We start from the raw sequence: 13,571 nt of genomic DNA, 5'->3' as shown, positions 1-13,571 counted from the left end.
AAAAGGGATTAGAGGCGCTTGTTGTGGGATGAGTCTGGAATTTGGAATATGTCAGGTTGCTTGTTGGGAAAAGGAGGGGTCATCATTTTGAGGACTATTGGGATTATTTGGGAGTGGGGTGCAGGAATAGTAATTAGCAGTGGAGATGTGCTGGGCGAGTGGGCAACCTCAGATTTGGGAGCATCATAGGAAGGCTAGAACTTGGGGTGGAAGGGAAACTCTTAGTCCCATGCCCTCTTCCCTGTCTGAGAGCATTTCTAATCCTTCCTCATCTGAGATTGTGTGAAGCCAGAGGCTAAATGACAGTGCAAGCACAGGCTGGGATGGAGGCAGGAGACACAAATGGAGCAAGAAAGGATGGGATGAGAGAACTCAAGCCGAAGACCCATTTTCTGTCTTCTGTCTCTTTGGATCAACTTCATCCTATACAGGATTAGGGAGAGGGGAGAGAGTGTGATTAGCACAGTCATAACTCCCCCACCCCCCAAAATGTTTCATAGGATTCAGCCCAATATGTGATCCTACACATTGAAGCACACTCTCTGCCTGTGATTCACATTGCTGCATGGCTTCCCACACTCCAAATTCTGTTTGTTTGTCCCCCCCAGGAGTCCCCTCTTCTGTACAGACCCTACAGGTGACTGGCGCTCAGATACGCCAGTGATAGGCATGGGATAAGAACCCTGGACAGATCAATCCACATGTTATCCACACTATTATTTCCAGCACATAAACTCCACATGGATCCACCCTGTCTTAGTCAGACCCCTAGAATCCACCCTCAAAACTGGATCCCCGTGACCTAATTAAAAATCTCAATTTCACATTGGATCCAGTTTCCCACATAAGCCACAGAAATAAGTGATGTATGTGAGATCCAGGGTCCCACACGATCTCAAGCACCCTACATGTAATAAGGAAGGTGGAGGATCTGGATCAATTGTACACAGCATCCACTGGGATTCCTTATCCTTCACTACATGAAATGTATGTATCCTATAGTCACACAAGATCCACGGTGGTGATGTGACTGCTCACTGATAGAATCCACATGGATTTCACCAACTCCCAGACAGGCAGGACAGCCCCCTCTTGCCCCGCTGCTCCCAGTGCCATCACCCACCTCCTCTTCTTCCTCTGCAGATCGTTTTGCTGCATGTCCATCCTGCTCCTGCCCATTCTCATCTCCATCTAAACACAAGCAAAACAGCAAGTCACACGTTAATACCGGCAATGCTCAAGGAAACCTGCCCCTGCTGGGGATGCCCAGAGGGGAGATTCAGTCTCTGTGGCAATGCAACCCTGGCTACCCCAACCCCTCTCCCCACACTCATATTAGCAGCTCCCACCGTCATCCTCTTCTCCTGCCTCTTCTTCATCCACATCCTCAGGATTCTCTTCCTCCTCTGCACCATTTTCCTCATCCTGAGTAAAACAAAGCCACAGAAGAAATCAGCTTTGGCCTACTCTTTCCAGGCCACGCATCACTCCTGCTGCCCCCATCCCAGCCAGCCTGTGCAGCCAAAGCCACCTACCCTCCCAACTTTGTCTCCCCACACAACCCACCTCCCCACAACCCACACTCCACCCACTCCCCTAGCCTGCAGTCCCATGCTACCTGCCTCCTCTTCCACAAGAAACCCTCCCAGATTCTCCTTGGGACTCTGCTCCCCATATCACCTACATCACCTTCTAGGCTGTGCTCTTCATGATGTTTGCCTCCCCTAGTGCCTGAAGCCCTCCCCAAACCTCCCTAGTCTGTGCCTCCCTCACATCACCTGCCACCCTAATCCCATCCCTTCCTCACGGGACTTGGCACATCCCCAGGCATCCACCTCTTCAATCCCCCCCCCACCCCACGCTACCCACCTCCTCAGTATTCCCACCCAGCCCATGCCTATCACTTTACCCTATGCCACACGCCTCCGTGATCCACCACCTCTCACCACGGACCATGCATCCCAATCCTACCTCCTCTGGTCTACAATTTTAATTTCCAGCTACCTTCTCATTGCTCCTTGGCCCATACTCCCCATGCTGTCTGCCTCCCAGGTGGCCCACTCCCCTCTGACTTGTGCTTCCCATCCCCATCCCTCTCACCCCATCCCACTCCCCTAACTCACATTCTGCCACCTGCCTCCCTGATAAGCTCCACTGGGCTGCACTCCTCATCCGTCTCACCTCCCAGATTCCATTCCCCTGTCCCAATTTGCACTCCTCAGGCCAATTGCTTCTCTCACTGCCAAAAATCCCCTCCAAACGTATGTTCTGAGGGGTGAATATATTTGGCCTCACCTCTATTATCTCCTTCTTCTTTTCTTTGCAGACAGTCTTCTCCTCCAGTTTTTCCTTCTTTTCTTTCAATTCCTAGATATGGGATGAGAAAAATAATTCTGAGATTTAGCATCAGAGAGAATGACAAAACCGGGGTTGTTTAAATTTGAAGTGAAGAGGGATAAAAGAGGACATGATAAAATGATGAGTGGGATAGAAAAGGTAATTACACAAAGGGACATTCAATTAAATGGAAATGTAGTCAAATTAAACATTGTCAATGGAAACATTTTTCACATAACACACAACTGGCATGTAGAACTCATTGCCACATGATATAATAGAGGCCAAGAGCTTAGCATATTTCAAAATGGGATTACATATTTATGTGGAAAATGAAAAAATCCAGAGTTACAACAGACAGGAGGAACATTTTTTTAAGTAAGGGATATAAACCCTTGTGCTCGAGGCGTAAAACAACCACTAACTGAGATTGGTTAGAACGAAACTTCTCCTGTGTGCAGTTTATTGTATAATTATCCACTAGGGGGATTCCTGAGTCTTCCTCTGAGGCATCTGGTGCAGGCCACCGTCAGAGACAGGATATGGGATTAGCTGAACCCTGGGTCAGATCTAGTACGACAATTCTTACAGCAGGATTATCTGGCTATTTGGACTCTCTCCTCAGACCCTATGCTACCAGCACTCCTAGCTATATTCGAGACACCACCGACTTCCTGAGGAAACTACAACGCATTGGTGATCTTCCTGAAAACACCATCCTGGCCACCATGGATATAGAAGCTCTTTACACCAATATTCCACACACGGATGGACTATAAGCTGTCAGGAACAGTATCCCTGATGAGGCCACGGCACACCTGGTGGCTGAACTTTGTGACTTGTCTTCACCCATAACCATTTCAGATTTGGGGACGACTTATACCTTCAAGTCAGTGGCACTGCCATGGCCCCACAGCATGCCAACACTTTTATGGCTGACTTAGAACAATGCTTCCTCAGCTCTCGGCCCCTAGCACTCCTCCTCTACTTATGCTACATTGATGACATCTTCACAATATGGACCCATGGGAAGGAGGCCCTTGAAGAATTCCACCTGTATGTCAACAATTTCCACCCCACCAGCAACCTCAGGCTGGACCAGTCCACACAAGAAATCCACTTCCTGGACACTACAGTGCAAATAAGTGACTGTCACATAACCACCACCCTATACTGGAAACCTACTGACCGCTATACTTACCTACATGCCTCCAGCTTCCATCCAGGACACATCACATTACACAGTGTCTACAGCCAAGCCCTAAGATACAACCGCATTTGCTCCAATCCCTCCGACAGAGACAAAACACCTACAAGATCTCTATCAAGCATTCTTAAAACTACAGTACCCACCTGGGGAAGTGAGGAAACAGATTGACAGAGCAAGATGGGTACCCAGAAGTCACCTACTACAAGACAGGCCCAACAAGGAAAATAGAACACCACTGGCCATCACATACAGCCCCCAGCTAAAACCTCTCCAGCGCATCATCAACGATCTACAACCTGTCCTGGAAAACAATCCCCCACTCTCACAGGCCTTGGAGGCAGGCCAATCCTCGCTTACCGACAGCCCCCCAACCTGAAGCACATACTCATCAGCAACTATACACCACACCACAAAAACACTAACCCAGGAACCAATTCCTGTAACAAATCCTGTTGCCTTCTCTGTCCCCATATCTACTCTAGCGACACCATCATAGGACCCAACCACACCATCAGAGGCTCCTTCACCTGCACATCTACTAATGTGATATATGCCATCATGTGCCAGCAATGCCCCTCTGCCATGTACACTGGCCAAACCAGATAGTCTCTATGTAAAAGGATAAATGGACACAGATCAGACATTAGGAATGGTAACATACAAAAGCCAGTAAGAGAACACTTCTTTCTCCCTGGACACTCAATAACAGATTTAAAAGTAGCCTTCTTCAACAAAAAAACTTCAAAAACAGACTTCAAAGAGAAACTGCAGAGCTACAATTCATTTGCAAACTTTAACACCATCAATTTGGGCTTGAATAGGGACTGGGAGTGGCTGGCTCACTACAAAAGCAATTCTCCCTCTCTTGGTATTGACACCTCCTCATCAATTATTGGGAGTGGACCACATCCACCCTGACTAAATTGGCCTTCAACATTGGTTCTCCTCTTGTAAGGTAACTCCCTTCTCTTCATGTGCCAATATATATTTATGCCTGTATCTGTAATTTTCACTCCATGCATCTGAAGAAGGGGTTTTTTTTAACCACAAAAGCTTATGCCCAAATAAATCTGTTAGTCTTTAAGGTGCCACCGGACTCCTTGTTGTTTTTGTGGATACAGACTAACATGGCTACCCCTCTAACACTTGACAGTTCCTATGTCATCCCAGTGTATATCATAGAATCATAGAATATCAGGGTTGGAAGGGACCCCAGGAGGTCATCTAGTCCAACCCCCTGCTCAAAGCAGGACCAATCCCCAATTTTTGCCCCAGATCCCTAAATGGCACCCTCAAGGATTGAACTCACAGCCCTGGGTTTAGCAGGCCAATGCTCAAACCACTGAGCTATCCCTCCCCCCCTAGAAGTTGGGATTTATAGAATATCAGAGCTGGAAGGGACCTAAGGAGGTCATCTAGTCCAACCCCTGTTCAAAGCAGGACCAATCCCCAATTTTGGCCCAGAACCCTAAATGGCCCCCTCAAGGATTGAACTCACAACCCTGGGCTTAGCAGGCCAATGCTCAAAGCACTGAGCTATGAGCCTGGCTAAAAAGGCTTGTTACTGTGAAGCTTCTAGACACCAGTCATATAATCATAGAATATCAGGCGTTGGAAGGGACCTCAGGAGGTCATCTAGTCCAACCCCCTGCTCAAAGGGGGACTAATCCCCAATTTTTTTTTGCCTCAGATCCCTAAATGGCCCCCTCAAGGACTGAACTCACAAGCCTGGGTTTAGCAGGCCAATGCTCAAACCACTGAGCTACCCCTCCCATTGTCAGAATAACTATCCTCCTCCCCACCTCCAACCCTAGGAACAAAATCTCACTTCAGTTACAAATTTGCAGAAGTCTCCTTCTCACAGGAGAGGCTGGGACTCTAGTAATCCTACTTAATATAGGATTCGGAGGGGGCGTGGAGAGTGTCCCTTCTCCCCATGATCAGAGACAGGAAAAGCTCTCTCAGGCTATGTCTACACTACATCTTATGTCGGCATAATCTATATCACCTGGGGGTGTGAATAAACCACCCCCCGAGTGACATAAGTTACACCAACATAAGCCCCAGTGTAGATAGCGCTATGCTGGCAGAAGAGCTTCAGTCACCCTCCCTGAACCAAGAGCTGGATCACTCCCTCAAAACCATATCCTGGTCTCCTCGTTCCCAGTGTCTTGAGCAATGGGATTCTAGGCCCTTCAGTTAGTAAAACAATTCCCCAGACTCACAGACCCCTCAGCACTGTGCAGTGGTTTCTAAACTCTAGTCAGAAGGGGTTGAGATTTAAAGACCTGACTTCCGGCTATGACTAATGGGAGACTGACAAAATCCTCTGCTAGTGTCTGAAGGGTGTGAACCCCGGAGGGGGATTGTTTAGGGTACGGGGAAACTGTTGGAAAAGGACTGAAACTGAGCCATGGAAAAGGAGTTCAGTGACCATCCTTCAACACTTTGGGATCTAGGAACCTGGGGAGCCATCTCCCCAAAGGAGTGGTCTAGAACCCCATCACTCAGGACACTAGGAACTACAACTCTGAGTAGAACTATTCACATGCCTAAATACCCTGCTGAATTGAAGCCTAAGCACCCTGGGAATGGAGCGAGGGGGAAAATCCTTCCCTCCCTACCTAGTGCAGGAGGTGATGTGGGTTTTCCCAGCTCTGATTTCTACCTTTTAAAATATATTTTCCACGTTCTTATTCTATATAATGAAAAGAAGCCACAGGAGAGAAGACTGGGTAGTATTAACCTTTACCTCAATGCCCCCAGCTGCCCCTGGGAATTTGGGAGGCAGTCGGAAGAACGCAGTATTTAGTTTGCTCGGCTACTAAAAAAACATTGGGCAAGTTCCAGTGCCATAAGGCACATGTTAGGGTCTTTCCTATTTACCCCCACAAACCCCGTTTTAGCAGATGACTTTCTGTCTAGGTTTGCAATGAGCACAGGCAGCTGAATGTGCTCCCCAGTCCCTACAACACAGCAGTGGAAAGGCTAGTTCAGGGGCATTTTATTCTTTTACCACCTCGGACTTGTCTTTGTCCAAACTGATAATGAGAGCTTATATTTGCGCAAGGACTAATAAGTCATAGTGATGCCATCTGTTCCCTACACTCTCTTCCTCACTCTTCACCCTCCCTCCTTCTTTCTCTCTCTTTTCCTCATTCGTTTTCTTGCCTAACTCTACTAACCTTTAGCTAGCCAAAAGAGCAAAAACATTTCTAAAGCAGCAGCTTCAGCCCCTGCAGCCTTTAAAAGAGATCCACTATGGCACTGCATATAGTACTGGGGGGACGGGACATACACGCCCACATTTTTGGATGAATAGCTTGTGACGCCCCCCCGCCCGACCTCTGTGCCCCACATAATGCAAAAATTCAAATCCTCATCACACAACCAACCCTCACAACAGTCCAACCCACAGCAGCTGCAGTACAAAGAGCTCCTTTCCACAGCACTCACAGCATATCCAATGCTCACAGCACAGAAACACAACTCAGGCAAACATCATTCACAGCACACAATGCTCAGTACCACAGCACTCAAGAGACGAAAAATAAACGTTCAGAGATACCCAATCTATGCGCTAGCATAACTCGCACCCACTCCTGCACCGAGCAATCTCACCAGGCACAGGCACTAAGGTGCCCCACTCCCTCCTGTTTTATTACTTTTCCTTTGTTAATCTAACAAAGCCCCTAACCACCACCCACCCTTGCTGGTTGGATACATCGGATCTTTCCCCCCTTCCGCAGCTATGACCCCGGGGACCCCGACCAGCCAGCCAGACTGGCACAGCCACAGATCACTTGACCAGGTCGGCACCGGATCCAGGGGCAGCAAAAACATCAACAGACTTTTAAAGAAAACAATCAGGGACCAGCCCGCGCTTCGTGCAGGGTTAATGGCCAGGGAGGTGAGCAGCGAAGTGAAGGGAGATTGGAGCGCAGGCAAGGCGAGGGCGAGATAAAGCAAGCCAAGACGGGGAAAGAGAGCGAGCTTTGTGATCGCACAAACACTTCTGTCTCTCTCACGTGCGCGTTGCACTGAGCACTCGGGGACCCACCGCTCCACGCAAATGCTAATTCAGAGCAAAGGACAGGAGAAACGCCAGGGGCGAGGAAAGAGCCCCTGAGAGGAGACAAGAGCAATGGAAAGGGGTGGGGAAAGGGAGTCGACAACACTGCCCTGCCCCTGCTTTCCCCGCGCCGCCGCTGTCGTGCGAAGATCTCCGAGCACTTTACAGCCATCCCCGAACTGACAGACTGAGGGGGCGAGGAGGACCGGGGGGAGGGGGCAAACAAGCTGGCGGAGGGTCAGGCTGGATGCTCACCGTGGCACCCACTTCTGCAGTCGCCTCCTCCGCGCGTTTCTCCGACATCCTGGTGCAGCAGCGGGAGCAGAGGAATCACCCACCAAGAAATGCCCGGGAGCCCCCTACGGAAACGAGCTAGTGGGGATTGGGCAGCGGAGCCGAGGAGTTCAAAGTCCGAACAACCCAAAGGCCAGTGGCTGCAGCTTGTGCCCCGGGGACCGAAGTGCCAGGGTCTCCCGTCCCGCCGTGCTGGGGGATATGCCAGAGAAGGGGATTTATACACCACTCGGTGACGACGGAAGGAGGGACCTGGGGAAGGGAGGGGAGTCGGACTGGGAGGGAGAAAAGAGGGAGGCACGATGTAGAGAAAGCCAGGTTGGTGGAAAGAACCCTGGAACAATGTGTACTCACATTTGCCAAACGATCACTAACAATTAGGGGAAGCAGCATGGTAAGCGGAAGGGGTGCTAGGAGCCCTGGGTTCAGTTCCAGGCTCCAGCACCCACCTGTTGTGTGACCTTGGGCAAATCTCTGCCTCGGTTTCCCCACGCCTTCCCTATCAGATTGTGAGCTCAGGGCAGGGACCCTGACTCACTGTGTATTTGTAGTGTACCTAGTGCAAACGGGGCTCAGATCTTGGTTTGGGGCCTCTAGGTGCCACTGCAATACAAATAATAACTAACACATTGATAAAAGGAGTACTTGCAGCACCTTAGAGACTAATACATTTGTTTGAGCATAAGCTTACTGAGCTTTTTGCCAATACAGACTAACAGGGCTGCTACTCTGAAACCTTACACATTAATCTTCACCCTCTTGTGCAGAGGAGAAGCTGAGAGAGGGAAAGTCACACAAGTCACATAGAGCCAGAAGTCCTGTCTCTACGGTTCTCTAACCCACTGGACCCACATCCTCCCAAAGCTAGAAGGGAGTCCAGAAGTCCTGCCCCCAACTCTATCCCATTAGACCTAACTGTGTCCTACAGCTAGAACTAGGGGGTGGAGAAAATAATGGGTGTGTGTTGGTGATGTGGTGTTTCCTTAGGTCGCCGTCTGAAAATCCTAGACATGAAAAATGCTATTAGCAACCATCTTGTCCAATGTGCCGCTCCTGCCCCTGCCCCTACCGCCTCGCCGCACTTCCCTTTTCTCTCCCCCCACCCCCATCTTCGGAGGACAGATGGGAACACTTCGTTCTATCGTCCGGCCCAGCCACTCTAGCTGCTGCTGCTGCGGCTTCAGCTATTGGTCGCTCACTGATCCCGCTTGTCTAGGCTCCCCGCTGCGTTCAAGCTGGACCTGACCCAGCTGCGGGCTGGAGGACGGCTGGCGGGGACGGCTGGGGCGTAAGATGGTGCTTGGCATATAAAGAAGAGGCTGAATTCGGTCTCCCTCTTGTTCAACGTTTCCCTCCACATCTGCCTCTTGAGCTGGCGCCTTTTCGGGCTGGCTCCTGCGCAGAAATCCCTCTTCACCCCAGCCCGACATACACCAAAGGAGCCCAATGCGGTCCAGGAAAGAACTGAAACACATCAATGGATGTCCAAAATCACCAACCCTCCCCGACCCATTGCTTCGTATAACCCCGCGTACAAGGCGCTCTACCCCGTAGGGCTTGGGTCTGGAGCCCTGGCTATGGAGGGAGCCCCTCCACTCCTACCCATTCCCAAAAGGAGGCGCTGTAGGGAACAGGGCAGGGCCCCTGATTGTGGGGACAGCTCCTCCAGTCCCACCAAGAGTCACTGGAGAGCGTGCAGCGGGGGGCGCGGTTCCCAGCTGCTCCAAGCAGGCCAGCAGGAGGCGCTGCCTGGGCATGGGGGAGGTGGGTACGACGTGCCTGGCAGGGCTGTGTGGGGCAGAAGCGTCGGTACGCTTACGTCGCCCGCGGTTCCTCCTGCCTGGAATTTTCCACTCCAGCAGCCCGCGCTCCCAGCACGCCCCGCCCCCGCCTGGCACTGTTCCCAGGCTTTCCAACCCCTTCCCCGCTCGCTCCTCCCCTTCCCCTCGCCGCCCAAGTCCCGCCAGGGAGGAGCCGGGCCGGGGACACAGCACTCCTGCGCGGGAACCAGGCAGGGCGAGGGGTGTTTTTCCCGCGCTCAGAGGGTGGGGTGTGGGGCAGCTGGGGGAGGGGAGAAGCGGCTTCCAAAACCCCATATAAGGAGGGACCAATGGGCGGGCATGTGATTGGATAATTCAAATGAGCTCTTCTCTTGGTAACAGGCTTCTCATTGGCTGCTGGAAACAATTCTCTGCAATGGGGAAAAGGCGTAAAGCAGAAGAGAACGGAAAGAGGCCATCGGGTCCGGACGGGGAGGGCAGTTACTGTGACAACCGGGGCGGGGTTTGGGTTTCCTGCCTCTGGGGTGGGAGGGGGGCCCTGGGTAGCTGGGTTCTGTCCCTGGTTGTGGACGGGGAGTGAGTGCTAAGGGGCTACAACAGGGGGGTCTGTGTAGAACAGCACTCCTAGGGTCTCTCCTACCTGCAGGGGGGAAGCAGGGCCGCTAATTAAAGTAACAGCTTGAGCTCAAAGCTAACCGCAGGCATGAAACAGAATACAGTGTCAGCAAGAGTCTCTGGATACCGTGTGCAGCATTGACACCTGCTGTCTCGCAGAGTGTTACACTTGCTGGCGGTCTTTAACCCAGACTCCCAAGAACTGTTTGCCTCTAGGATGTCAGTTCTATTCTGGTCCCAGCTCAGGGGTAGTGATATCAGGGAGTAACATACAGAATCTTTCACCTTGAGGGCCCTGGTATCTCAGGCAAGGAGACTGCCTGTTTCAGGGAGATCAGTAGATCCCTGAAAATCTGCAGGTACCTCTGGACCATGTTTGCAGATCGGATGCGGTTACAAATTTTGTGTCATGCAGGGCTCCAGAGATCAGGTTAGAAGATACAGAGCCTTTCGCTGGTAGGGCTCTGGTTCTAACCCTCTTCCGTGGAAGTTGTTTCCAGATGATAGTTTTGTGGCCCCTGCATGAGAGGTTTGTGAGTCTTGTTCCTAATGAAAATACATATCCCTTTTGCCACACTTGGCACTTCTCATCAAGCAACACAAACACTGCACTCTTTTTTCCCTGGCTGAATGCTCATGCACATTGCCAAACACTCAAAAACATATACACACATACCCCAAACACATGCATATACCAACAAACACACACATATACAAATTCATGTATACTCACAAACGTGCATTCCATGCACATGCACACACATTCATAGATTCCAAGGCCAGAAGAAACCACTCTGATCATCTAGCCATAGAGTTTCCCCAGAGTAATCCCAAGAGCAGATCTTTTTGGAAAAACATCCAGTCTTGATTCTAAAATGGTCAATAATGAAGAATCCACCAAGAACACCAAGTAAAGTGTTCAAATGGTTAATTAATCTCACTGTTAAAAAATTATGCCTTATTTCCTGTCTCAAGAAGTGTTGCACCCAACATGGGGGAATTCTAAATTAGACCTTACCAACTAATCACAGAACTAAAAATTAATGGTAACTTGGGTTATCATGACTTGATAATGTGCAAACAGATAGAAGTCCAGACTAGTGATATAGATACTTGGTGCTTTAAAAAGGTAAATTTCACAAAGTTTAAAACAATTATGAGCCAGATCAGCTGGGAGAAAGTATTTAATCAGAAAAGATGTGAATTATAATTGGGAATTCTTGAAGAATATTTTACTAAATGCCCCAAAAGCCACACTCCCATGATCAAGGAAGAAGGCTGTATTAGTTAAAAAACTCACCTGGTTTAGAGAAGTGAATGCAGCTATAAAAAATAATATATAACAATTGGAAGAAAGGGGAAGGTAATGAATATAAATCAGATGCTAGGAAATGTAGAAAATTGACAAAGGAAGCAAAGGGACAAATGGAGAAATCTATGGCCAGCAAGTTCAGAATAAAACAGAGAGTTTTAAGTATATTAAGAACAAGAAGAATCCTAACAAAGGTACTGGTCCATTACTAGATGGAAATGGTAGAATTATCAATAGTAATGGACACAGGTGCCGGCTTCTAATTTTCCTTGGAGGTGCTCAACCCTTGCTCAGCCCGAGGCCCTGCCCCAACTCCACCCTTTCCCCCAAGCCTCCACCCTTGCCCCACATCTTCCCGTCCCTGCCCTGCCCCTTTCCACCCCTCCCCCAAGCACACCCCATCACCTCTCCTCCTCCCTCCCAGCGCTTCCTGCATGCTGCGGCGGGCAGGAGGGGGGAGGGAGGGACGCTTGGCTACCCATGGATGCTAAGCACACAGTATTTTTTTTTCGTGGGTGCTCCAGCCCTGGAGCACCCAGGGAGTCAGCACCTAATGTAATGGGGAAAAGGCCGGTGTGTTCAATAAATATTTCTGTTCTGCATTTAGGGAAAAAACTGATGATGTAGTCATATGATATAACACTCTTTCTATTCCACTAGTATCTAAAGAGCAGCTACTAAAATTTCGCATTTTAAAATCAGCAGTTCCAGAGCAACTTTCATTCAAGTGTTTGAAGAGAGCTGGCTGAGGAGCTCACTGAACCATTAATATTGATTTTGAATAAGTCTTGGAACACTGAAGAATGGAAGAAAGCTAATATGCCAATTTTTAAAAAGGGTAAACAGAATGACCTGGGTAATTATAACTAAGGCTATGATTTAATCATGGGTATTTTTAGTAAAAGTCATGGACAGGTCACGGGCAATGAACAAAAATTCACAGCCAGTGACCTGTCCGTGATTTATATTAAAAATACCTCTGATTAAATCAGGGATGGGGACACTGCTGGGGGAGCCTCTCAGGAGAAGGCTGCTGGGAGGGAGGCACCTGGGGCTATCAGCTGGCCAGGGACTGCTGCCCGGGGCCACTCTGGCCGGGGGCCGCTGTAGCAGGGTCACGAAAAGTCATGGAATCCGTGACTTCCGTGACGGACACAGAGCCCTAATTATAACCATGTTAGTCTGATATTGATCCCAGAGAAGATAATGGAGCAACTGATATGGGACTCAATTAATAAAGAATTAAAAGAGGGTTATATAATTAATGCCAATCAATATGGGATTATGGAAAATAGACCTTCTCAAACTAACTTGATATATTTTTTGATGAGATTACAAGTTTGGTAGATAAAAGGAGCAGTGTTGATGTAATATACTTAAACTTCTGTAAGGCATTTGACTTGGTACTGAATGACATTTTAATTAAAAAATTAGAATGATATTAACTGTATTAAAAACTGGCTAGCTGATCAGTCTCAAAAAGTAATTGTAAATGGGGAACCATCATCAAGTGTGTGTGTTTCTAGTGGGGTCCCACAAGGATTAGTTCTTGGCTCTCCACTATTTAACATTTTTATTAATAACCTAGAAGCAAACATAAAATTATCACTAATAAAGTTTGCAAATGACACAGAAATTGAGAGAAGTGATAAATAATGAAGAGGACAGATCACTCAAACAGTGATCTGGATCACTTTGTAAACTGGGTGCAAGCAAACAACGTGTGTTTTAACATGGCTAAATGTAAATGTATACCTTTAGGAACAAACAATATAGGCCATACTTAGACAACGCAGGATTCTATCCTGGGAAGCAGTGACTCTGAACAAGATTTGGAAGCTGAACATGAGCTTCCAGAGTGAGGCTAAGGCCAAAAAGGCTAATGCAATGGTTGGATGCATAAATGGGAATGTCAAGTAGGAAAAGAGAGGTTATTTTACCCCTGTATTT

General features: G+C 48.8%; 1 protein-coding gene across 1 annotated transcript; it reads right to left on the bottom strand.

The window, feature by feature from the left end:
- Positions 1–240: 240 nt before the first annotated feature.
- PTMS (parathymosin) lies at positions 241–8,161 on the bottom strand. The gene is made up of 5 exons (XM_073311586.1): positions 7,875–8,161; positions 2,296–2,367; positions 1,350–1,425; positions 1,124–1,191; positions 241–423 (listed from the first exon to the last, which is right to left on the bottom strand). The coding sequence occupies exons 1-5, from the start codon at positions 7,920–7,922 to the stop codon at positions 373–375; spliced, it is 315 nt and encodes a 104-aa protein (XP_073167687.1). The 5' UTR covers positions 7,923–8,161; the 3' UTR covers positions 241–372.
- Positions 8,162–13,571: the final 5,410 nt, after the last annotated feature.

Source organism: Lepidochelys kempii, chromosome 1 (genome assembly GCF_965140265.1).
Source record: "Lepidochelys kempii isolate rLepKem1 chromosome 1, rLepKem1.hap2, whole genome shotgun sequence".
NCBI lineage: Eukaryota > Metazoa > Chordata > Testudines > Cheloniidae > Lepidochelys > Lepidochelys kempii.
Note: the sequence above shows the minus strand (reverse complement) of the source record. Positions and strands in the feature narration are given on the sequence as shown.

What these genes read in the sequence shown, in the direction of transcription:
- PTMS (XM_073311586.1), bottom strand. Translation starts at nt 7,922, where the DNA reads ATGTCGGAGAAACGCGCGGAGGAGGCGACTGCAGAAGTGGGTGCCACG. An exon ending in CTGCAGAAGTGGGTGCCACG is followed by an intron (nt 2,368 to 7,874) that starts GTGAGCATCCAG and finishes TCCCATATCTAG; the next exon opens with GAATTGAAAGAAAAGAAGGA. An exon ending in CTGCAGAGGAAGAAGAGGAG is followed by an intron (nt 424 to 1,123) that starts GTGGGTGATGGC and finishes AATCCTGTATAG; the next exon opens with GATGAAGTTGATCCAAAGAG.